General features: G+C 37.0%; 1 protein-coding gene across 3 annotated transcripts; it reads right to left on the bottom strand.

Annotated features, from left to right (window-relative positions):
• Positions 1-2,720: 2,720 nt before the first annotated feature.
• Sh2d1a (SH2 domain containing 1A) lies at positions 2,721-25,728 on the bottom strand. 3 transcript variants are annotated; one of them, XM_052171089.1, is made up of 4 exons: positions 25,438-25,728; positions 11,045-11,108; positions 5,615-5,756; positions 2,721-4,700 (listed from the first exon to the last, which is right to left on the bottom strand). In XM_052171089.1, the coding sequence occupies exons 1-4, from the start codon at positions 25,572-25,574 to the stop codon at positions 4,663-4,665; spliced, it is 381 nt and encodes a 126-aa protein (XP_052027049.1). In that variant the 5' UTR covers positions 25,575-25,728; the 3' UTR covers positions 2,721-4,662. The 3 variants fall into 3 exon arrangements, with proteins under 3 accessions (XP_052027049.1, XP_052027050.1, XP_052027051.1); XM_052171090.1 differs by lacking the exon at positions 25,438-25,728 and adding an exon at positions 24,054-24,177; XM_052171091.1 differs by lacking the exon at positions 25,438-25,728 and adding an exon at positions 22,788-22,859.
• Positions 25,729-26,533: the final 805 nt, after the last annotated feature.

Below are 26,533 nucleotides of genomic sequence, written 5' to 3'. Positions count from 1 at the left end.
AAGGAAGGAAGGAAGGAAGGAAGGAAAGAAAGAAAGAAAGAAAGAAAGAAAGAAAGAAAGAAAGAAAGAAAGAAAGAAAGAAAGAAAGAAAGAAAGAAAGAAAGAAAGAAAGAAAGAAAGAAAGAGAAAAAGAAAAATTGGCAGGAGCCCTGATTTAACAAAGGTTTGTCTGTGTTCCTTCCCTGCTCGCCTTTACCTTTAATATTTGAATATGCATGCACACATTTTGTACTATCACTACATGAAAGTCATGGAATTCTAGTGCTTCAATAATCCAGTGAGATGACTAAGTTTTAACTGGCAACTTGGCAGATGCCATAAAGGTATTGGACTGACTTAGCTACTAAGGTCACATGGACTATGAGTGACAAAGATGAAAAGGAAATGCAGGTCTCTTGCACTTCTACTTTTTCTCCACCACAAAATGTGGCATCTCCACCTATGGTCCTCTAAGAAGGCAAACAAATTTCAGAGGTTGGATAGAGTCGTCAAGGTGTGTGTTTGGCAGGGGGTGTGAGGAGGGGGGTTCTGTATGTTATGGAGATGGGTTCTATCTATCCAATTTATCACATTTGTTACATCAAAACTTGTTCTTTTAAAAAAACAAAAGGAGTGGCAAGAACAATAGTTCAGTCAATAGCATGTTTGCTGCACAGGCATGGGGTTCTGGATTCAATCCCCACAACATATAATGGGGGAGGGGAAGCTGGGAATTTAACGCATGACCCATGTGCAAGCCTAACTTGGCAACACATACTGGACTAGATGGGGAAAGAAAAATGAACAAAAAGAAAATATCTTCATCGGTGGGTAGGAAGGAATTGAAGTAGAGAGGCTGGTGCAAGTGCTTATGGGAAGACTTCAGGAAAGGAGGGGAATATGTCCAAAATTAATTAATTAATAAAATACTTGGTTGTTTTTGTTTGTTTTGCTTTGCTTGATAGCACATACTTGTAAGCCCAGTACTGGTGAAACAAGGACAAGCAGATTCCTTGGCCAGCCAGCAGAACCTACTTGGTGAGCCCCAGCCCAGAAAGAGAGCACATCTCCAGAAAAAATACACATGGACAGTGCCTGAGAAAGGACATTTGAGGTTGTCCTGTGACATTCAACAACTATGCACACAAGAATAGGAATACACAATATACAACACACATACAATTCAAATTACCTACTAAGAATTCAGCCTTTTACTATAAATTTGGCCAGTGACCTCAAATTATGAAAGTCTGCAAAGTAGGATAGTTTAACTATACCCCTTACTGCAAACTGAAAAATACTAAGATCCCATTTCCTGCAAGGGCAAACACAGGTGACTCGGTCGACTTTATAGAGCCCTAACAAGAAAACCAGTTTTCATGTAACCTTGAAACACTCAAGGGCAAATGTGGGTTTTATTATTAATAGACTTTGGATTCTGAGCTCAATAAAGTGAATCAAATAAAACATAGTCTAATGTCATAACATTCATAACAGGTTTAAAATGTTGCTCACATTTTTAAATTATCCACTCTATCTAAGGAAAGAATACCTTCCATCCAGCCCTTTATTTATACCAGATGGCTTCATCAGACATATTCATGGTAGATTTATTCTCCTTGTGAACTGAAACAAGGCTCCTTGCCTGTCACAGTCAGACAATTACCTAAGCTTGTCTTCCTACTGACCTTATGCTTCTTCTTTTTTTTTTTTTTTTTTTTTGACCTTATGCTTCTAAGAACAAATTTCCGAAGAAACGGACAAGTATTTGATAAGCTGTCATATATGTTGTGAGCTTGCTGACACACTTTTTAAAAAGAGATATTTTCTTGGACATGCTGGTGTCAGATCCCGAAGAAACCCCAGATGAGTCTCACTCGGTACCAGACTGAACTCCTCTCAGCACTTCTCACCCTGCCCCACCCTGCCCCACCCTGCCCCACCCTAAACCTCTCAAGGGCTGGGTTTCCCATCCATCAGCTTCCCTTTCCTATACAACCTCAGCCTTTTAGGCCATGCTCTCCTGGCCCTCCTCTCTTGGTCTTTTGGCTCCTGGCTAGCTTGATCTTGGCCTTTTTGACCTCTTGGCTCTCTCTCTTTTTCCTCTCTTGCTCTTTGACTCCTTTTCTCCTCTCATCACCCTGTTCAGTCTGGGTCCTTCCAGATGCCTCTGGCTGTACTCTAGCTCATATCTACAATGATCAGAAAAGCTTCTCTTCAACCCTATCTAGGAGCACTCATATCCTCATTTTCATTCAGCGTGTGCTTTTTTTTAAACCTTGGCTTGTCTTCGTAAAGGTATACCTGGCTGCCATAGCACTATAGATCTAATAAGGGTGTGATCTTTCTGTAAAAGTGCACCCCATTACATACTGGGAGATAACAAAATTACTCATGTTAGAAAAGAAAAGAAATGAAATCAACTTGATGAGTCATGTCCAACCAGAAGAGATGGATGGAGACTCACAGAGTGGAAAGTTTGACCTAGCAAAATCAGACAAGTTCTTAACTTTCCCAGGGATTCATTCTAATAAAGTAAAATAGTCTTCTTTGGTGCTTTAATTTATTAACAGCAACTGTCTCTATATCTTGTTTGTTTGTTTGTTTGTTTGTTTGTTTGTTTGTTTGTTTTTGAGACAGGGAAAGGGTCTCTCCATGTAGTCCTGCCTGACTTGGATCTCACTATGTATATGAGAATGTCTCTGTATTTTAAATGAGTATTTAAAAACAAACTCAGTAAATAAAATTTTCAAATACTTTATTAAAAGGTGAAGGCCACTAATGGTTTCAGAAAGCATTTTCAAAACAGAGTTTTATAAAGGAACACTTAAATACCACTCACAGATTTAGTTATTCCAGAATGAACAGATTTCAGAGAGTTAAAAACACACATTGAAATCTAAATTCAAACTAAATGATTTTAAAAATAGTTTTAGAGACTGAGGATGTAGTCTGGTTGGGAGAGTGCTTGTCCAGCATACACAAATCCCTGGGTTAAAGCCATGATGCTGTACAAATCAGGTATGGTGACACTTGACTATAATATAAGCATTCAGGAGATGAAAACAGAAGGATCCCCAGCTACACGGCAAGCCAGAGATCAACGTGGACTACACAACATCCTATCTTTAAATAAAGTATTTAAAAGTATGTATTTTGTTTTAACTTAAAAGTAAACTACTTCACTTCCTTGCAAGTTAATTATGATGTTATTTCAACAAATAGCAAGTTGTCCCCAGAGAGTCACTGTCACCATACTCCATATTTGCATGCTCAAAGCATCCATGTCAAATGCTCCAGATGCATAACTAGCCCTGTCTCTTAGCAGTTCATGCATTCTTAACCAAGCTCACAAGATTGGGGGAAAGCTCAAGGGTTCTAAGGTATTAATTTGCCTATGGATTTTGGACCAGAGCATTTATGCTGATTCATCCTAGCACTAAATACAAATATACCTACATATTAAGAACTTTTTCACCTACATATGTATCAAGTTTTACAGTCACTGTTGCATCTACAATTTTCTTTTTCTTGTTTTTACCCTTACTGTTTTCCTGTCCAAAAGGACAGTGCATGGCCTGAAGGCATGAAACAGGTGTTTCTACTTCTGTGCCCCCAGTGCCCTATTATGCTTTTTGAGTGAATGAATTCTGTGAGCCCTGAAGCAACTTGGCATACTATCAATCACAAAAGCCATGGAAATATAAATGTGAGAAGACAACACTGCCTATAATCCAACTCTTACTTAGGCTTCACATGACTCAGAATTGCTGAAACTTAATGAAACCACAAGCTTTTGTGGTGTTGCCTAATTACAGATCAGCTGATCCGGGATGCAGCCACAGGAGTTCCCTTCCAAATACATTTCTGCTTGCAGTTGAAACAACATGAAAAAGAAACATTCATTTCATCAGATCTGTAACATAATTTCAAAACGTGTAGCATCAAGTACAATAAACATTTAGAGCCAACTTGGAAACATAGGCTTGTAAATTCCAGTTTGGTCTGTGGGCTTATTTTGTTTTTGAAGAAGGGTGTCCTGTAGCCAAATGATACTACACTCTTGATCACCTGGCTTCCACCTCTCAAGTCCTGGAGTGAAAACTATGACCTACCACACGCCACTAGTCCAAAGATTTAACTGGCTTAGCAGAAGAACTCTAGGCAAGAAGGTCGATTTCAAATTTAAACAAATACTCTTTTCTCTTTATCTAGTACACACCTTCATAAATCCCAAAAGAAGCCTCAGGTACCATAGCTAATATATCTGCCCACCAACCAACCACCTTGCTACCATGAAGTCAAGCAAGATGCTTGCAAATCAATAGCTATGAAATAAGTCACAAAATGCAGCTTTTGAACAAAAAAAGAGAGAGATTATTTTTATTTACATTTGGCAAGAATCAACATTAATCTTGTGTAAAGTCTTCATTGTGCTTTTAAATTGATTCTCATTTGTAAATACAGCAACGAAAAATACCCTAAGGGATTCTGTTTTCCAGTCCTCACTTTAAAGCACTTGTTATCTACCGCGTCCACTTGCAGCTTTGACATCAGGCGAGATGCTATTACAGTCATGTTTAAAAGGCATTTGCAGCTCCCTGAACTGTATTATCTACAATATACAAGACTTGGCACATACTTAAATTATTGGAAGTAAAGTACAGAGTGAGTTACTCTTCTTCATGGCGCTTTCAGGCAGATATCAGAATCTCTTCTCCCTAAAGAAAAAGAATAGCAAATATCAGGACAAAGTTGTCCAGTATTAAAACAATAGTTTAACTCAAATTGGTAATATTGAACCTAATTCTATGCCTCAAGCAACTATTATAGAATAGAGTACTGGACAGGAAGGAAAGTTAGCTGCATTCTAAACTGGAATTCTATCTACATTTCTGTTTTGAAGGCTAACTATTTGTTAATTTAATTCTAATTATCAACTTATGCCTAAACCTGGTTCTCTGTCCTCAAAATTATTTTTAAAAACTCATGTTATCATAAATATATATTAACTGCATCAATCATGGCACATCTTCTCACTCAAAACAAAACACTAACCCTTTTTCATAAAAGAACAACAGGGCCATCAGTTCGCTGGTGTGCTCACTCCTGAGTTCAACACAATCACTAAAAATAGCTTTGCTCAAGAAAATCATGCATGCTGGTAAAACAGCCAAGCTTGCTAATTTGAATTCCTTTGCTAAAGTAAAAACTTCATTCATTCATTCATTCATTCATGCAGACATCATCAGTTCGGGAGTCAGACTCACAGGAACTAGCCTTGCTGTGCCACCTTTCAACTTGTACATGCTTGGGTGACTGAAGGAAAATGGCATTTACTGTCGACAAAGGGGAAGAGGGACAATAAGCTAGAAACAAAGACATTAACCTATCCTGGAACCATGCTGTCTATAGTCCTACAGTCTGATGAAGTGTGTGTCTGAGCATGTTATGGCCCCTTTGTGTCGTTATTTCTCACCGGATTGGCTGGCTCCAGCTACCTCCTTGCTGCATTTTTCTTATGTCTTCCTGTTTAGGATGTGGGTATGAATAGGTTGACCTCAACCCCCACCCCCACCCCCACCCCCACCCTGAAACACTCTCCAACACTTTCAAACTGGGCAGCTAGGCACACCTGTGGTAGCCTGTGGACTCCTAGCCGAGGACTTTTCAACTGGATACTGCAGAGGCGTTACAATGCCTTGATCTGGCTTCTGAAATGCTGAAATGAGATTTTTTACTTTCCGGAAAAATCTTTTATGTACCCCAGGTGCTGTCTGGAAAATAAAAGACCAAAACCATTATTTATTTGCCTCCTAATGCTCAAAAAAAAAAAAGACCTATAAGATGTGAGAAGGACGCTGAGAGGTAACATTTGTGCAACTTGCTCAAATATTTGAAAACATAAGGAAGAAAGCAAAACAACATCCAGAAGAGCTTACTTTGCTTGGCTGCATTTCCCTGCAAGAGGAGCTAATGAGCTGTCATTTCAGCTCTCCCAAGGGTAGAATTAGTTCGTACAAGCTCTTGCTCACAGCCCTGCCCTTCCTGACTGCTACCCATCATACATCCCGAACCTCTAAGGGTGTACAGGCCATTACCCACAATGAATTCAGTAACAGAGAAGATGCAGTTAAACATATATATATATATATATATATATATATATATATATATATATATATATATATATGCAAAGAACCTACAGGTCATTAACAAAAAGCCCTAGCAACTAAAACAACTAACAACCTATCACCTATCAACATTTCGCAATATAAAATACTACACAGAAAATTAAAAACTGACTGCTATGATACATGTAAATGCATGGCTGGCTATCATGCATACTTTTCTACATCATAAGCCATACTAACTCACCCTTCCTGTAAATTTTGTGATCCTTTCCCCAATTGTTCTCACTGTCAGCGCTACGCCGTGACAAGGTTTCCTCTATGACATGAAAATGAAAGGCTATAGAAGGTCACCTTTATTTATATATTTGTTAGTTTTTAAAGAGATCACATTTAACAGGTGGCTGCCAGGAGTGTATTCATTCCCTGACATCTGTGCTCTCACAAAGACGCTGCCTGAAAGCAACACTCCCCACAAAGCTTTTGAGGCAAGCTTTAGGCACCAACTCTACTGTCATTTTACATAAAATAAAATAGCTATGAGCAACTGAACAATGACTACTCTTGGTTTTTTTTTCTTTCTATTTTATTATATTTTTTAGAAAGTTGTTTTTCAGATATTCCATCTGGACGGCTTTTGAGATGGGAACTGCTTGGTTTTCAGCATTTAATGAGAAAACATGAAGCCTGGCACACAGACGTTTGTCAACTAGACCATAAGCTAGAGATAAGAGACTATCCCAAATTCTTCTCACTCACGTCCTACTTTGAAGCAAGGACTTTTTCAGTACAGAGCCTGTAGATGGTCTTGTTCTCTGTAAATTAGTGCCCACCTGGACACTCTCAAAGAAAGAAACCATTTCCCACCCATCTCTATCCGTAGGATCAGAAGACCTTCCTAACTTTCTGTTGAGGCCTCATCTAAAAATAACAAGGCCATTGTTGCAGTAGCCATGCTTGGGAATAGTCCTTTTGCTCCAAGGTAGACCTTCCAAACTACAAAGGCATGCAATTGCTACAAAATACTACCTTAGGTCTTTACAAACACTTTCCCATCTCTCACCTGCACTGTTTCCTCACGGATTGGTAGATACATATTGACTCTTTCTACTGTTTTCATTCCACAGGCACAAACATGTTAACAAATCATCTTACATAAAGTAAATTCATAAGCAGGTATGTGGTCACACAGATGATCAGAAGCAGCAGAATTGTTGCTGCATTCCTTTCAGACTAGGACTAGACCAAGAAGTCTCTAGTGAAGCTGAGGTCACCAGCCAGAGGAAAAACATATTTTGTACATATTTACCAAGAGTGGAAACATTTCAAAACCAAACTTCATTTAGACTAAATTTTTGTCATTTATAAAAGTATTTTCAACAAAGGCATCATTTCTACAGGGACTGATAGTTAACACTTGATTTTCCATGCTGACAGAGAAGACTGATAGCACTGGACATATAGAAACAATTTGAACTTGAGATTCAGTGTTGCTTTAGCAAATGACAGACCTAATTTATGATGCTTGGCTTAGGCCAATAAGTAATTTGCTTACTAGCTAAGGATCTCTTGATGACCAACTATGCAGAAAGGCCCAAAGGCACAGAAACTGGCAGGGAGAGAACAGTAAGATTTAATAATGCACTGCTGACAACATATACATTAACAAATGATAATCAACAACATATCATAAATTCAATCTCCAAGGACAATGTTAATATCCTCAGCAGTATTCTTCCTAAAATGGAAAACATTCTTATTTGTCTTGTATAATCCATAGATTCAAGGTTCAATGTAATCTCTATCATAGGCTCACCTAGCTTTCAAATGGTCTATTCACAGAGGCTAGAAAGCAACTGACATGACTTTTTCTTACTGTGTGTCAAACTAAAATGTTTTTGTTTTCCTAAAATGTAGTACAGTACCACTTACCAAATTTTGGAAAGACATTTATCACACACAAAAATCACCACTGACAACACTATCCTGCCAGTGAATTCACTTCTTGTTCAGATCTGTGTATTTCCCATACTGTCACCTCTTAGTTATTCACAGAAATGTTTTAAATCACACCTGGTCTTCAATGCATTCTGGAGAAATTTCTTCCAGTCAGGTAGCATAAGTTCTGAGAATATGCACTAGTTTAATATTCACCTTAACAAGAAGGCAAATGTTGTAGACAGAAAAAAAATGTAATACACATTACAGAAAACAAAGATGTTTTTACCTCTTTCACATTTGGGGATAACCCATGCCAATTGTCTGAACTCCTGGTGCAAATAATTACAGCATTATTAAATAAGAAGGGTCCAATCAGAAAACATAAGGATATTTATGCTCAATAAGCCCTCTCCTTGCTTCTTAAAATGATTACATATATGCAACAATGTGATATGATGTTATATGTAAAATGGGAGAAAACAAATTATAAATCATGTCTAAGAATTCCTATCCTATCCCTTCCTTCCAAGGCTTAAGCATCACTGAGGAAGAGAGGTGAAGAGTTTAAGGGCAGAAGGTGGTGGATAACTCCACGGAAACAGTGTCTTCCAGATACACTAGGACAGCTTCACATAGGAATTCATAGTAGTTATAACAGCACACACAAGACTTGTCCAAGCCGAAGGTAGATCAAAGCCCAACATGGAGAGAGGAATTAAGGACAGAGTCCCACTTCTAGCCAAGGAACTATTGGCAATTAATAGCTACCAGGAAAAAATCAAGTTTTCTTTAAGAGAATAAACCCCTAGTAAGTAGAAGTGGAAGGCCACACATCCAGGAATATTTGGGTAGCACAAACTGCACTGACAGAATTAGAAAAAAAAAAAAACAGGACCATACAAAGGAGGGTGAAGAAAGAGGGAGGGGTAGATCTGGGAGGAGTTGGGCAAATACAATCAAAATATAGTGTACAAAATTCTCAAAAAACTGATTTTTAAGTCAAAAAATCAAAGGCTCTCCATTAAAATTTTCTATTGCTCATCTGAAGGATATTTCTTGAGGAGAAAAAGATTATATGTATCAGTTATACCTAACTATTCTTCATGATAAATTAAATTGCTTATTAATTTGAAGTGATACATTTGTTCAAGAAGTATAGTTTTCATTAGAATTAGTACTGATTTTCCCTTGGATAGTTCACTGTAATAATTATCCTGACACAAAATAACAACATGGCCACAAAGGGATATAGTATTATATTAAGGAACATAATCAAAGGATATTATAAACTTGTTTTATGAAACGCATTACTATGAACAGCGAATAGATGGCAATAAAAAAGAAAATTATTTGGTGATATTATTCAATGATACAGCAGTTGCCTAAAATCCATGAGACCCTGTATTTCATCCTTCATCCTATTTTTAAGAACCTGAAAGTTAAAGATAAAACTTAAAATATAAAATTAACCAATTAATCAGTTAGCAGTATACTTGAATATATTCTAATTTGTTTTGATAATTCAAATGCTTGTAATTTATACTTTGCTTTTACTGACAAATTTGTAAGACATTCTTAAAACTTTTGTTCAGACTTTATTACTCTTTAAATTGACAGATTTATTAAGTTACTAGTAGACATTGATATTAACATCTATGCTTTCAAAAGATCATTGTGAAGCATTTTTACTTTCAGAATGTACTATTATAAGGTCAGAAACCAACTAAATCCTAAGATTTGAAAACCACAGCTGTAGAATCATGAATTGATTCCTGAGATGGATTGTTCTATACCACCCTGTTATATAGAAAGATTTAAATATTTTTTTGGACTGACACAGTGGTGTCCAAATATTTCAAAGTCATAAGAAACCTTCGTTCTGAATAAACGTTATTCAAAGTCCTAGTTCATAAGGAAAACTAAAGGGATCTTACCCATTGAAGCCAAGATAGGTACCCAGAAGTACTCCCACTCACCTCCTCCTCCTCCTTTTCTGCAACCCCCTTCCCAGGGAGTCCCAAGATGGAAGAGAACTGTGATTCTATAAAATATCCTTTTAAACCACTACAATAGCAGATAGAATTTCATTGTGTATATATGTTTGAAATTCACAAAGAATATTTTTATTAAATAAAAACTACAATTTTCTCTCTTCTCTATTCCAACTATCCAGAGGCTCTTTTACGGCTCTTTTGAAAATTTTGCCTATGCACACAGAGCAGCAGCAATTGCCTGGATGTTTGAAAATGTCTCTGTTCAAACTCTTGTGCCTGGTAACTTTGCACTAGATAACACACAATTATATTGTTGAGAAGTTTTCCGTAGTGCACATTTTTGGATGCTCACTGTATGTCCATCTCTACAGCTAAGAGCTTTAGTTGCAATGCCCTATACTCCTTGAAATGAGTCCTCTTAATAAATGTCTGTAGACACATTTTACAAACTGCTTCCATCAGAAGTGACTATAAGAAGAACTACACATGGGGTCTGGATGCATTTGACGTGGTCCAGGATTTGACACTATAGTATAATTCCCTGTTAGATCTCCAAAAGGGAAATTAATAACTAGTAGGAAAAAGCAATCCCAGTTTGTTTGCTTTTACCCACAACAGAAACAATCTGTGCATCAATATCATTTATTATATGCTTTCTTTTTTTAGTTTTTTAAGTTTGTATCATTTTTGTTTTATTATTATTATTATTATATGCTTTCTAAAAGTTTGTGAAGACACTGTAAGTTACACATGATCCTTCAAATTTCTTCATTTTTCTAAATGATCCTACTTCACACAGTGGTGGATAAATAGATCTGGAACCAAAATTTTGTCAAGACTTCTAAATGAACCATCAATGACTATAGAATTGAGCATTAGTGATTTAAATATGATTAATATTTTGGTAGTGTATGGTATGACTTCTCTTTTTTAAACAAACCTAGATTTCAAGCACTTTTCTGATACCCAGAGAAGCAAAAATAAATAAAAGAGCAGTACCTCAGCACTCCAAGAACCTGTTTCTGTCTGGGACACTCGATATGTGTAGATGTAACCTTGATACCTGTGAAAGAGTATATTTCATTACTAATAGTTTCTGAAAGGACAATGAATGCTCTAAACTTGATCTTTTATCTAAAAAGTTATATATATACATACATATATATACATATACATATACATATATATATTGAATGTTCATGGACAGCTTCCTGGCACTCGCAGGAAGCAAAGCAATCAGATTTAATTTGCTTACATTTTATTTTAGGCCAATTATAGTTTCCAGTGATTTTTTTTGTTTAACTTAGCGTGGATTAATATACCTAAGTATTTGTCTAGTAGAGAGACTAGACAAAAAGAAGCTATAGACTTGCTTCACTGACAAAATAATCATAAATTATAAAACACCATTAACAAATCAGACTCTTACTGTTTTTTAAATATACAGTCTTAAGCTAAAAGTGGTTGACTGAAATAAGAGCCAATTAAATTAACAGTAATACTGATAGTATTAATTATTAAAGTAATCATATTGTGCTATAAAATACAATTATTCTTCTATTACTATTATAATAAATAGTAATATACTATTGCTATACCATTGTATAACATCACAGTATAGCAGTAATAGTAATTGAATTTTAACAAGGAATACTTTAACATTGAATGCTATCCGGCCTTCAAAATAATTGAATTCTGCTAGTTACAACAATATAAATAAAACTGGAGGATAGGATATCAAATAATTCTGGCACAGAAAACCAAAAAAAAAAAACCCAAAAAGTACCTATTTCCATTACATGAAGATGCTAAAATGTTGACCTCAAAGAAATACAGAATAGAATGGTGGTGGGCACTTAATGCTCTATGGGGCTAGAGAGATAGCTAAAAAGTTCAAAACACTTTTGACTCTAGCAGACAACCCAACTTCAATTCCCAACATTTACATCGTAGCTCACTACCATCTGTGACTCCAGTTCCAGGATACCCAATGCTCCTTTTGTAACCACCATGAACACCAAGCAAATGTATGGTGCACATGCACACATGCAGGCCAAACATTCACACATAAAATAGGGGTGAAAATATGTTATAAAAGAGGGATCTGCATTCGAGTGTGGTAATATGTGCCCGTAATTCTGAACCTGGATCTGGACCTGGGTGGAAGTTACATAGGTCATGCCACCAGCAATCCTGTGCTATGCCACTAGGACTAGCCCTCCTGCCTTGCCCAGGCAAGAGACACAGCCAGCTTTTCTGCTCTCATGCCCTCAGAGCTTGCTCACCTGAGCCCTGCTACCAGGTTGAGCTCTACTGTGCTGCCAAGGCAAAGTGTGGGGCCAGTTCTTCAAAGTGTTGCAGCTGTAGTTTTGTTAGTTTGTGTATGTACAACCCATTTTTATTTTTATCTATCATGTGTGCATAAACAAATCAAACATTTTGGTTCCTACTTCACTGTGCTGGTTAGTTTCTTGTCAACTTGATACAAGCTAGTCATTTGAGAAGAGGAAACCTCAATTATGAAAATGACTCTATCACAGTGGTCTGTGTAGGCATTTTCTTGATTAATGATTGATGTGGAAGAGCCCGGCCCACTGCTGGTGCTGCTACCCTTGTATGAATTATATTTAAAAAGCAGGCTGAGCAAGGCACTGTGAACAAGCCAGTGAGCAGCATTCTATCATCGTTTCTGCTTTACTTCCTATGTCTCTCTGCCTTGGACTCTTGCCCTGACTTCCCTCAACAATGAGCTTTAACCTGGAAGATGAAATAACCCTTTCCTCCTCAAGTTGCTTTAAGTCACTGTGTTGAGCACAACAGAAAGCAAAACACTTAGTGCCCGCTGCTCAGCAATCCCCTGTCCTATACCTCTCCTGCTTTCCCCAGACACACTGCTCTCAATCTCCATGGGGACGATTTTCTTATATTCCACATATGAATAAAAACACGTGGTTACATGACTTTCCGTGTCTGCCTTATTTCATTTAGCATAATGACTTCTAGTTATATCTACATTTTGCAAATGACAGGATTTCATTCTCTCTACAGTTGAACAGACTTCCAGTCTGTTTATGTCTCCCTTTTCTGTGCTCACTCCTCCATTGTTGGATCCTTATGCTATTTCCATTTCTTGGCTTTCATAAGTACTGTTGCAATGAATCTGAGAGTTCAACTATCTCTCCAACATACTGGTTTCATTTTCTTTGGATGCATACTCAGGAGTGGATAACTGAATAATGTGGTAGTTCTGGTTGGTTTGAGGATCTTCTGTGTTGTTTTCCATATTGAATATGGAATATTCCAAATGAATGCCCTATTTACATTTTTGTAAATAATGTGTAATGTTTCCCCTTTCCCACATCCTCATTTATACTTGTTAACTTTACTTTCTTTGATAATAGCTTTTATTATTTATTTGTTGTTTACTCATTTATTTTTAATAGAGTGATGGAATAATCTTGTCATTTTATTTCCCTGGTAATCAGTGTACTGAACATTTCATTACTTTCCTTTTTATAAGGATTTATTCCATTTTTATATTATGTGTGTTTGATCTTTGTGCCTACATTTATGTCTGTGAATTATATGTGTGCAATGCCCATGGAGGCCAGAAGAGAGCATTGGCTCCCACAGAACTGGAGCTACAGACAGTTGGGAGGCACTGCATGGGCTCTGGGAACCAAGCCCCGCTCTTCTGGAAGAGCAGCCAGTGCTTGCAACCACTGCGCCATCTCTCTAACCTTTCATAGTTTTCTTAATAAATATTTCCCTAGTAGAAATGCTGAAATTTCAAACAAATTTTGAATTTAAATATAAATAATCATGGTCCCATTTAAGATATTTTCTGTTGTTTTTAGGCACAGGATTGGATCAATATTTATCCTGGGTTAGGAAATATATTAAAGACTGTTTCAATCACTGTGTTTAAACTTAAAAGAGCAGATGATACTAAAATCTTACAAAGAAAAGGCTATGCTTAGGTCATTGCTTACATTGGCATTAAGTCCCTTTCGAATTAAAAAGCCTTTAAATATTCAAATTAAATTGTGATTCCTTTTGTCAATACCCATCAGCACTAATTACATAACGAACTACAAAAGACATTTAAAACACTCTAATCGGGTTCATTTGACTTGGGAAATTAGACAAAAGGCCAATTTAAATGTTCGTGTGATCACAAAACAAATCTTTTATTTTTGTAACAGATTTACCAAAAGAGGATTCAAATCATATATAAAATAACTTACTATGTGCTTATATGTAATATGCTGAATAAACTATTTTCCTGGTAAGGTCTTATTTTTAAGTCATTGAAACCTATCTTAAGGCACACCAATTTCAGTAAGTATTCAACAGGGAACAAGACAAGAGCTTTGATTTCTGTTTTTCAGCATGGGAACTTGAAGCATGTTTCAAGGGACTTTCTATAAAAACTATCCAGAAAAATGGAAATGGAAGCAGGGCCCCTAGTTCTATTTTTCCCTTTGGGAAGCAATTAATGGGAATAATTCACAGTAACTTTAAGGGTGATGACATAGAAAAAGCAATGTTTAAAATCTCAACACTAGAGCTTGGGAGATGATAACTCAGTTGGTAAAGTGTTTGTGTATAGACCAGATGACCTGAGTTCAAGCCCCTAAAGACATTCTATGCATGGCAATCTGCACTTGTAGTTCCAACATTGAAGAGGCAGAAGCAGGCAGATCCCTCAGCCTCACTGGCTAGCCAGCCTACCAAGGTTGGTGAGCTCCAGAAAAGTGAGAGTACCCATCTCCAAAAGTTAAGATGAACAACTCCCGAGGGCTAGCACCTGAAGTTGTTCTCTGGTTTCCATACACACGTGTACACATCCCTACAAGCACGTGTACACATACCTATACATGTATATACACAAAAAAAACTCAACAATTTAAGCAAAATGGTAAGCAAGCTCTCTTCCAGATTCTAAAGCATTGGGCCTCTAAATTACACAATGGGTATATTTCTTTACCATCATTCAGCTTCATTTAATCAAAATAAATGAGTATGTTTTGAAAATTGTTTCCTAACGAATCTGATCTTATCTCACTTTCGGTTAAGCAGCAGGAACCTGAGTACCACTTCAAAAGCTCTTACCTTCTTCAGTCTCCAAACAAGTTGATGTCAATGGCACATACATTTTCTCATAATTAAGTATCTGATATTAACCATTTCCCCCACCCCAAGCCCTTGAATTCTGAATGAACAAACTTTTCTCGCAAATAAACCAGAAGTGTGTGACTTCTATTTTCAGTCATATAACTTACTAATCAATCATCCTCTATAGATGACATTCACAATAATATGCCATGGAAAGGAGAAATCCAAAGCAGAACAACTCAGACTACATTCCTAAGATCACGTTTGTGAGGCAACAGATATGGGTGCTGGGAACCAAACTCAGATCCTCTGGAAGAGCATCAAATGCTTTTAACCACAAAATATGCTTTTTAAAACAACATACATGCTCTGTCTGTAGGAAATCACTGTTATAGGAAAAAGCAATAAGTGTTAATAAAAGCCATAAAATTGTACGTATCTTTAATGAAATAAACGTGCTTATTATCATACACTCTAAGGAAATAAGTTGAAAGAAAAAATGAGTTTTTAATAGTAAAGTAAAATTAACCTAACTACTCCAAAGAAATAAACATTAATCAGAATAAGAGAATAGGTTTTAGATATTCCCTCAAAAATGTATATGATTAAAGTAGAAATAAAAATTACATCAAAATAAAATAATTCTTCACAGGCAGAGAACTAATCAATAGAATTAGAAACATACCTACTGAATGGAAAAGGCATTTGCAACCCACCAACCTGGCAAGCCTTAGTATCCAAAATATCAAAGATTTGAAAAAAAACTCAATAAAAAAACCAAATTGATTGAAAATTGGCAAAGGATTTGAACAGATTTCTCACAAAAGAATATATATATAAAATGGGCCAAAAAATATATGAAAAAATTCTGTATCATTCATCATTGGAGAAATGCAAATTGAAACCACACTCATTCAAGTGGCTCTCATCAAAAATATGAAAGGTGAGTATTACAAGGGTGTGGAGAAAGAGAAGACTTGTACACTGTTGGTGGGAATGCAAATTAGTAAAGTCATTATGGAAAACAGGAAGGTGGTTCGTCACAAAATAAAAAAAAATAAAAAAAATAGCATGACTCAGCAATAAAATGACTGGGCATATATCCAAATGAGGTCATTATGTTGAAGAGTCTTTGCTTCCCTGTTCAGTGTAAGACTGTTTACAATAGAAAAGATAAGAAAGCAACATTAGTGTACAAGACCGGATGAATGATGGATGAAGGAAGTATGATAGAGACGTTGTGCACCTCATATGAGGGATCTAGAGTTTAAGACAAAGACACAGACATGAACTAACTGAGGAAAAAGACCAGAAGAAGAGAAGATGAAATGGGTTATGGGGCAAATATGTTTAAAATATATTCTACATTAAGAAGCTAATATAATAAACATATTTTTGTACAATATGTGCTAATTATTAATGACTGAAAAACAAATCCTAAAATATACATGTAATTGAATACCATTCAAAGTTAATGAAAATGTTTCTATTTTTGACAATAGGGATGAACCTGAAGGACAGACATTATGTTAAATGAAATAATACAGGCACAGAAAGACAAATAGTACAAGATCTCAATTATGAATAGAATCTAAAAATACTGAATTGAGAGAAGCTGTGAATACTGTGCCTTTGTTAATCACAAATTAGAAAAAAAAAGTAGTTCTTTTTTTTTAATTGCTATATGCTTCTGACTTCCTCTATGAATATAAACAAATCAAAAAATGGATCAATTTTCACTTCCTTCTCCCACTGAGATGCTTTTTGAAATTGATCATAAGCCCAGCATTTACAATTTAAAACAGTGGAGTGTTTAAATTGTTGTTGTTAATTTATTTTTGTAAGTAACACATACAAGAAGTGTGTTTTATTCATTGCTGATTCTAAAATTTGACTTTGTTTCATCTAAAGCTCCCCCCTGTGCTTTCATAGGTTTCAAGGTGTTCAGACTAGTAATGGGCAGGTACAAAGCCACTCTGTTTCTTAAGTTCTCAGTGGGTCAGTATGGTGGGTAGGACTTTGCTTCAAACCAACAAACCCGCCGCCAACTTTCTGGATGCCAATCAAAGAACTTCTTAAAAGAAAAGCTGTAAGTATATCTGACTTCTATATTCACAGTGCAAATAATGCAAGCTAATTCCCATAGTCTCCTTTGCATGATATATTTACACAAACGTTTACAAATACATACAACATTTGTAAGGCAGGATTATGAAACAGATTTTGAGGGGCGTTCAGTGCTTTGTTGGAACTCACTATACAGGTCAGAGTGACTTCAAACTCATGGTGATCCTCATACCTCACCTACTAAGTGATGAAATTGCAAGCAGGAGTCACCATACCTGCTGTAACTAAATTTTAAGCAAATATATTACATCCATAGTAACATACATACAAAGTCTTCATTATTAAAACTGTATTCTCCTTCAAGAGGTTGATAATTTTCTGTTGTCCAAACTTTGTTCTTTTGGAGTGGATATGAATTTCCAGTACAATCTAAAGTCATTGACTATCCAGACTACTGGTAAAACTATGTAACAATCCTATTCTTCCCACCACCCCCTTGTTAATCCAGGGCAAAAGAAAATTTGAAGAACTTAACAAAAAATTACTACATAACAGGCAGAGTTACAGGGGCTGGAGAGATGGCTCAGCACTTCCAAAGGTCCTGAATTCAATTCCCAGCAGCCACATGGTGGCTCACAACCATCTGTAATGTGATCCAATATCATCTTCTAGCATAAATACGAAAATAATCGTAGCTGGGCAGTGGTGGCACACACCTTTGATCCCAGTACTTGGGAGGCAGAGGCAGGTGGATTTCTGAGTTCGAGGCCAGCCTGGTCTACAGAGTGAGTTCCAGGACAGCCAGGGCTACACAGAGAAACCTTGTCTCGAAAATACCAAAACCAAAACCAAAACCAAAACCAAAAAAAAAAAAAAAAAAAAAAAAAAAAAAAAAAAAAAAAAAAAAAACCTGAAAGATTTTACTTTAAAAAAAAAAGAAGAAAAAAAACAGAGTTATACTGTGTGCTCAGAGGATTTTGAAGGAAGATATTGACTCTTAATCCTCATTGTGTGATGCATTTCTTAGATTAGTGGAAATCAATGAACATTTTGGTCTTAATGGCAATTTCAGAACCATAATTCTCCACAAAAAGGATGAGTCTGTAAAGACAGAGCTAGAACATTCTGCTGGAGACAGGGCAGGAGAGGTAGCTGAAAAGAAATCAGCTGAGGAGAGCCCAAGATTCCGTGGGATGCGAGGGTGGCTAACAAGTCAAGCAGACTTCCTCTACATCTAAACTAAATGGCAACTTCAGACTAACCTTGAGGCTTCAATTGTACATTGCTAACCAGAGTCAGATTTTAGCATATTTTGTCTGTGAATTGCCCATTTTGTGGTTGATGTGTAACAAATGTAATACCAGTATGGCCTTTGTGTTCATTCTACCACTAATAAATTCCACCTAGAAAAACCAAAATGTTTTTAGTGACCAAGGTTTCTGTGAAGATGTGGCAGTAATAAACTTACCAGGTAGAACTTCAAAACCAGATATCTATTCCTCCATTGAAGGACACCTGGGTTCTTTCCAGCTTCTAGCTACTACAAATAGGGCTGCTATGAACATAGTGGACCATGTATCCTTATTGCATGCTGAAGAATCTTATGGATATATGCCCAGGAGTGGTATACAAAAAAAATGTGGTATATCTACACAATGGAGTACTATTCAGCCATTAGAAACAATGAATTCATGAAATTCTTAGGCAAATGGATGGAGCTAGAGAACATCATACTAAGTGAGGTAACCCAGACTCAAAAGGTGAATCATGGTATGCACTCACTAATAAGTGGATATTAACTTAGAAAACTGGAATACCCAAAACATAATCCACACATCAAATGAGGTACAAAAAGAAAGGAGGAGTGGTCCCTGGTTCTGGAAAGACTCAGTGAAGCAGTATTCAGCAAAACCAGAACGGGGAAGTGGGAAGGGGTGGGTGGGAGAACAGGGGGAGAGAAGGGGGCTTATGAGACTTGTGGGGGAGTGGGGACACAGAAAAGGGAAAATCATTTGAAATGTAAATTAAAAATATATCAATAAAAAAAAGATGGAAAAAATACAAAAACAAAAAAACAAAAAAACAAAAACCCCAGGTATCTCCGCAAGTAAGATGTCTCAATGCATACTACAATGGGTACTCAATGGGACTCTACAATGCCTGAGACCCACACGGAATAAGGAGAGAACCAACATACATGTACGCACACACAAACATACCACACACACATAAATACATAACTACGTGGGCAACTAAATGAGGAACTTAAAATGAGGAGAACTGAAGTGCGATTTCTCATTCAATTTTATGATCTTAAATCCATTGCAAGGCTTTCCTATCCATGCTGCTCCCTACTATTACAACTGAAAATGCTGGGATTTCATTGTCCTACATAGCCTCTACTTCTTGAATTCAGTTGTGTGGTGGGCACTTTATTTCCAGTTCAGAGAACTCCATATCTGCTTCAGAGATATTTGCTCAGTCATTTCTGTTGCTGCTCTGTGCACAATAGCTAAAAAATAGAGCCTAGATGCCCTTCACCTGATGAATGGATAACAAAAATGTGATATGTTTACTGATGGAATGCGATATTCAGCTATCAACAAAAATGAAATTATGAAATTTGCAGGTAAGTAGATGGAACTGGATCCAGCCATTCTGAGAGAACCTACAAATGTCATGTGTGTTCTCGCATTTGTGATTGTTAGCTTTGAGTCTTGAGATGTGTGTGTTTCATTTGGAATACCCATAGAGGTCAGGGATCACGGGTGGCTGCTTTTAAGGAGGGAGAGAGGGGATGCATAAGTATGCAAGACTTGAAAAGGAATGAAAAAGAAATACTAGAACAGGAAGGGTTAAATTGGGAAGAAGACAGAATTCAGAGAAAGATAAATAACAGTAAAACCCTCTCTAAAAGGTCATTTGTAAACCTACTAACATAGATGTTTACTAAAATAAATAAATGTACACATGTATAAAAATTGTTAAAGTGGAGTTACTCTACAACAGGGCAACCACTAGACATCACGTGTTACCAAATAGAATTCCTAGTACCAGGAAAAGTAGATTATGACTTTTTGAATTGTTGGTCAATGAGGTTCCATAGACCACCATTACAGGCCATTGCCAATGCTCTTGATTACCCTCCAGAACTTGACAGTAAGACCCTATTGCTGAAGACACCGCATACTTGAGGCACAGAACACATGTTCTGTGTACAGGCATGAAAGCTTCATCTATATAGGCTAATCCATAGTGCTGGAAGGAGCTAAGCACACTATCAGAGAAAAAAATGTAATCAATTCCACCCCCTAAAAGGGGACAGAAAGATAACTCTTTTATCCAAAGACATATATGACAATGACATCATTCTGTGTCTTCAAGGCTAAAGAATTATAAATGCACTTCTTCTTCCAAATCTTTCATCAGAGAAGCATAAAGTCAGCTATGTACAGAGATATGCTAATTGTGCATATATGATATTTTTCAAGCTTATTTTAAAAATATTTAGTTGTCCTTTTGTGAGCCAATCCAGGGATGTGGCTATCTATCTTAGAGTGAAAAGTGAAAACTTGTGAGGGTATAATATGTACCTCAATAAAAGAAACTTGGTATACCCAGAAGAAAAGAAGAGAATAAAATCTTACACCATATCTTTGAAAAGAGTTAATTCTCTAAAGATGATACTTTTTCCTTAATTTAGTATTGATGTTCATTTGATCTAACTTAACAGAATTATTTTAGATTTCATCACAAAGAACCAGTAGAAAAGAATAATAATAACTTTTGAATATGTTTGAAAAGTATGGCACACTAATTCAATTAATATACATACAAATAGATCAATTGGACCAAATAGTCAAAGAACAAAAACCATATAATAACTATTCAGTTATTTATTTAGCTTTTGGTAAAGTGACCCAACAAATGAAAAGTGGAAATTCTTTTTAGTAAATTATGTTGGACAGTTGAAAACCACTTGGAAACAAATCAAATTAGATCTTTTATGCACATAGAAATAAAATAATTCAAATGAAATTAAGGAGTAGAATATAAATTAATAAAACTACATATTTAAAAAAAAGTGGAGTTTTATGCATCTGGAGAGGAGAAAAGATTTTCTAAGTTGAGAAGGAAAGGAGAAAAAATCAAGCCTGAAGAAACTGTGTGATCATTTTAGTGCTAAAAGTATTAAATAACAAACACTAAACTGATAAAGGATATCTACAACACGCTAAGATGTGTCCATGTGTGTGTGTGTGTGTGTGAGTGTGTAAAGCAATAAGATCCAAATCATCAAGTGATAAAAGTATATAACTAGCCAGTTCACAAATGGAGAAAAATAGTTCAACAACCTCATAGAAAACACTTAGTGCCACTAACAAAAGCTAAAATATGAAAAATAGACTGTAAATATAATAAAATAAAAATTAGACATCAAATTTCAAAGGGAATTATTTTTAACAAGAATGCTCATTGGTAAGAGAAAGCACACATATAAACTAGAATACTCATTTAGACAAAAATATATGATGATATGTAGAATGTATAACTTAAAGTATTGAATGATTCAGTTGTCAAAATAAGAGGTTGTTGTATATGTACAAAATCGTCCAAAAACAAAATTAGCCAATGAACAGTAGAAGAAGAAATTATTCCAGGAAAATATTGCTCATTTACAACTTAGCTGAACTAACATACAGCTTTCAAATGATAATGCCTTGAATTTATTCATGAAAATATTGCATATGAGTCAGCGTTTTTCATACTAAGTGGAAATTGCAGCAAAATGTAATAAAGGATGTACGTGCTCAAAAATATTCATTTTATTAGTGCTAAAGAAATTTTATTTAAAACTTAATAGTAGTTGTTTTTAAGTCATAATATTATAGATGAGTTTTTCCTTAAATTCCATTGTTTTCCAACTTTATATCCCAAATAAGCATAAAAGACGATTTTGATGGACTCTTTTAATTGTAATCTTATTTAGAGCAAACAACTGGAAGAAAAGCTTCTTGTTTTAAATGAAGGGTAGCAATCCTAGAAATGGAAGACTTTTACAATGTTTGAAACATTCTATTTTTGAAAACCTAACAGGAAAAAAGGTCCTATGTGACTGAGATTTAATATGGGAAAAAGTCACCTATCGTTTGAAAGTACAATATTAAGCATAGTTTGAACCCTACAATAAAAATCGAGTAAACTGAAGTTTACACAAAGCTTCTTGGCTCTGAGTAAACAGCCATTCCTGTAGGCTTTTTCATGCATATATGATTTTTCCTTTCTACTCTACATCCTATGAATCAGTATTTTGAGCAAGCAATGTTTGCACGGACCACATAGTGCTAGTAAGAGAATAAAATGTGGGTAGCAAAAGGGACACTCAGTTCAAAAAAAATACAACTGAAGCACTGATCAAAGGCAAGGAAAGCATTCGTCTTGTCTCTTCCCTTGTCTCTAAAGACTGGAGGAAAATTCTCCACTTCTGTTTTCATAGGAAGAGGTTATCAAAGAGAAGTTAGTCGACAGCAACAAAACAAACAAACAAACACCTTACATTTATACAGCAGGCCTGGTCAGTGAAAACCTGAAGGCTGAGAATTTCCTTACGTGCTTCCGGCCTACATGCCCGAACACTAAGCTTTCTTCTCTTTAAGATTTCACTTACAACCATCTTTTATAACAAAGGAAATAGCAGGTTTCTCTTTTACATGGATGTAAGGTGAAGCCCCAGAGAACTTGAGTGGCTTCCTACAGCCCCCACCCTGGCCTCTTGGCAGCCAGATGCTCTTCATAATGAAGAGTACAATCTGCCTGAGCAGTTTGTCTCATTCCATATTGTTTGCCGAATGCCTATGATGTACCAAGATATGGTCCTGGTCCTGGAGACAATGTTTGCTCCTTCATAAAGGTAGTTCTGTGATAGAGCCCATATATAAGTAAACAAGCTTAAATTAGTAAGTGTAAAGTTCCTTGAATAAAAGAAATGGGATAGCAATGAAGAGAGGGCACTTACATTTGTGGGAATGATCAAGAGCTGTGATGTTGAACAGAAGGTGTAAACTCTTGAGTAGAGAGCCCTTTTAGTTAAGGAGCATACTGCCTCTATTAGCAGTCTGCCCAAAGCAGTCCATTTCACTCGCCATTCTTCATCTTTTAACAAGGAAAAAACCCCAAGGATTGTCACTGGCTTTCCTAGCCCTTCTTAGGGTTCCACTTGGGAACATAAAGGTCCAAGCCCAGGACTTGGTGTCTAGCTTAGTAAAAAAGCATTTTTAAGGCACATATAAAATCCTGGATTCTGTCCCCAGCACAAAAAAATTATTTTTCCATATATCTACCTTGAAGCCTTTATGATAAATGTATTTAGCATGATCTGAAAACTGCCAAAAATAAGTCTTGGCCATTTTTTTTAAAAAATCAATATACAATGACAATCCTCTCACACCAACCTTAATTTAATCTTTATTTCCTAGCCCAGAGAGTACTTCAAACTTTTGCAGTGTATCATCATGTATATAACTTACTACCAAGCAATTTTGTTTTGCTTTTATGTAGACTATACTAGAGTGAGGCTTTGTGGATATATATACATATACATATACATATACATACATATATATACACACATATATATATACATATACATACACATATATACACACATATATATACATATACATACACACACACACACACACACACACACACATATATATATATACTGCTTACAGTAGTGCTTGAATTGAGTCCTTCTGTAGACTGCCTCAAGGAATACTGAAATAATTTGTCCAAAACGAAATTAATAATAAACCAGACTTACATTTGTTGAGTTCACTTTTTCTTTTTTAAGAGCTCCCAGGGACTAAACCTGTCACCCAAGGAATACACATGGCTCCAGCTGCATATGTAGCAGAGGATTGCTGTGTCAGGCATCAATGGGAGGAGAGGTCCTTTGTCCTATGAAGGCTCAATAAATGCCCCAGTGTAGGGGAATTGAGGGTGGGGAGGCCGGAGTGGGTGGGTGGGTGGAGGAACACCCTCATAGAAACAGGGGGAGGGAGGATGGGATAGGGTGGATTCCAAGATGGGGGGGGGGACTAGAAAGGGGATAACATGTGAAATGTAAATAAAAAATATCCACTAAAAAACATTAAAAATTTACAAAAATACATTGAGGTATTTAATCTTCATAGTCCCTTGGAATATAAAACCCATTTAAAAGCAAGGGCTAAGAGACTGATAGTCTGAGATAACAAGCTTTAGAGTCTGACTATGGTAGAATTCGTTCAGGGAGGTTGTGAGCCAAGATGTAGCTGCACCTGGTTCAAAATGGAGCAAGAGGCTGCGAACAGTCTAGGCAAAGATCAAAGTGGGATCGTTACAATGGGGTTTTCTGTCTCTGCTCTTTAAAATTATTGTCAGTCCTATCTTTTAAGGGACACACCACGTTTTTAAACTCGTCAACCCTCTTATAAAGCAAGGCAATTCAGCAGCACCATAAAGGCGCCCCTACTCTTTCACACACATCCTCTTCAATACTGCGCTGCTTTAGTGTTGTTTGCTATTGTTGTTTAATGGGATCTTATACTGTGTAGCCCTGTCTGGCATGGAGCCAGCCATGTAAACCAGACTAGTTACCTGAAACTCACACACATCTGTCTGCCTCTGAGTTCCCTGTGCTGCATTCTGTAAGTAATGGATTCCATTTCCTGGTTGGCCACTTCTCCAAGCATCTCTAGATGCTTTCCTTTTAGGGTACCATTTTCAGTCATATTTGTAGAGAATTATAGAGAAAGATCTTCCTTTGCCTTCATTCATGACCCAGAATACAAATAGTCCAACATCCCAGGGCTCCACCATCATGGTGTCTACTTGGACTCAGAGCCCAAGTCCAGAGTATGGATCTTTCTCAAAGTAAAGGGAAATTCTAGGCACCTCCCATTCTGAAGGTGCCACAAATGCACTGGTGAAATGCAGTAGATAAAATCCACAGTGAGGGACTTACATATAAGGACTGCCCACCATCTCCCCGGGCCGAGCCCTGGGACCACACATAAGAGCTGGAAGAATACTCAGTTCCTGCTGCCTGTATTCCCTGGGTACCTCTGCCAAAAGCTGTAACCCTCTGCCACTCCTCCCAGCCCTCCCCTGAAAGGGCAAGCTACACATGCTAGCAGCCTGCCACCACCACAAGATGTACTCACAAAACACACAGGCAGTACACGCCAGGGACACTCTCGCTGTCTCGCAGCAGATAGCTTCCATCCAGCCCCGTAGCGAGTAAGAGCTTCTCCCCGGTCTCCCTGCTGATTTTGCCATGGTATACAGTTACTGCATCCATGCCTAGCAAACTCTTCAATGGGCGCGGAAGAACTAGGGTAAAAAGGAGATGTTGCTGCTGCTGTTGCAGCTGCAGTGGCTTGCTGGGCACAATCAGCCACCTGACTCCCAGGGCAGCCAGTATGAAAAGAGAGAGAGAGAGAGAGAGAGAGAGAGAGAGAGAGAGAGAGAGATGAACACCCTAACAACAGGATGTTGTCTACCTGCCTTAAAACCTCTTCTCACACTTCAATTAAGGCCAGCTCAGCAGTTTAACAGCTTCAAACTTGTCATGGGTTTGATCATCTATTCTCCAACACAAGGTTCGTGGTGGGGGAGGGGCACACTGGAAAGGTGAACACTTGCAGTATTTGAGCTGTGCCAGCAGTGCAGCCAGAGCTTGCACAAAGATCAGAAACTTGATAGTACTTTTGTTCTTGTGTAGTTCCTGCAACCAGCTAAGACATCAGCAATGACTTGGCTTAACTAGGGTACAAAAGAATTGGTGAAAACCGGGCAGTGGCGGCGCATGCCTGTAATCCCAGCACTTGGGAAGCAGAGGCAGGCAGATCTCTGAGTTCGAGGCCAGCCTGGTATACAGAGTGAGTTCCAGGACAGCCAGGGCTACACAGAGAAACCCTTTCTTGAAAAAATAAAAAAAAAAAGAATTGGTGATAGAGGCAAATGGTACGTGTCATCATGAGGGGAAGAAACAGATTGACAAAATAAAAGCATAAAAGCAGTCAAGCTACAGCAGGCCATGGCTACAGGGCTTCCACAGGATCACCAAGTGCTACTGAACTATAGACTTTGGGACGAGATGTTCCTGAAACAGCTTTCTTTTCTTTAATGGCTGATGATCGAATCTGGGACCTCCCAGGTTTTCTACTACAAAGCCATATGCCAAATCCTTGAATAAACTTAGGCCAAAACAAGTATTTTTACCTTAATGTTTTGTCCAAGATCCAAAAGTATCAGTTT

Source organism: Apodemus sylvaticus, chromosome X (assembly GCF_947179515.1).
Source record: "Apodemus sylvaticus chromosome X, mApoSyl1.1, whole genome shotgun sequence".
Lineage (NCBI taxonomy): Eukaryota > Metazoa > Chordata > Mammalia > Rodentia > Muridae > Apodemus > Apodemus sylvaticus.
Note: the sequence above shows the minus strand (reverse complement) of the source record. Positions and strands in the feature narration are given on the sequence as shown.

What these genes read in the sequence shown, in the direction of transcription:
- Sh2d1a (XM_052171089.1), bottom strand. Translation starts at nt 25,574, where the DNA reads ATGGATGCAGTAACTGTATACCATGGCAAAATCAGCAGGGAGACCGGG. An exon ending in GTGTACTGCCTGTGTGTTTT is followed by an intron (nt 11,109 to 25,437) that starts GTGAGTACATCT and finishes ACTCTTTCACAG; the next exon opens with GTATCAAGGTTACATCTACA. An exon ending in GAGTCCACAGGCTACCACAG is followed by an intron (nt 4,701 to 5,614) that starts GTGTGCCTAGCT and finishes CTTTTTCTTTAG; the next exon opens with GGAGAAGAGATTCTGATATC.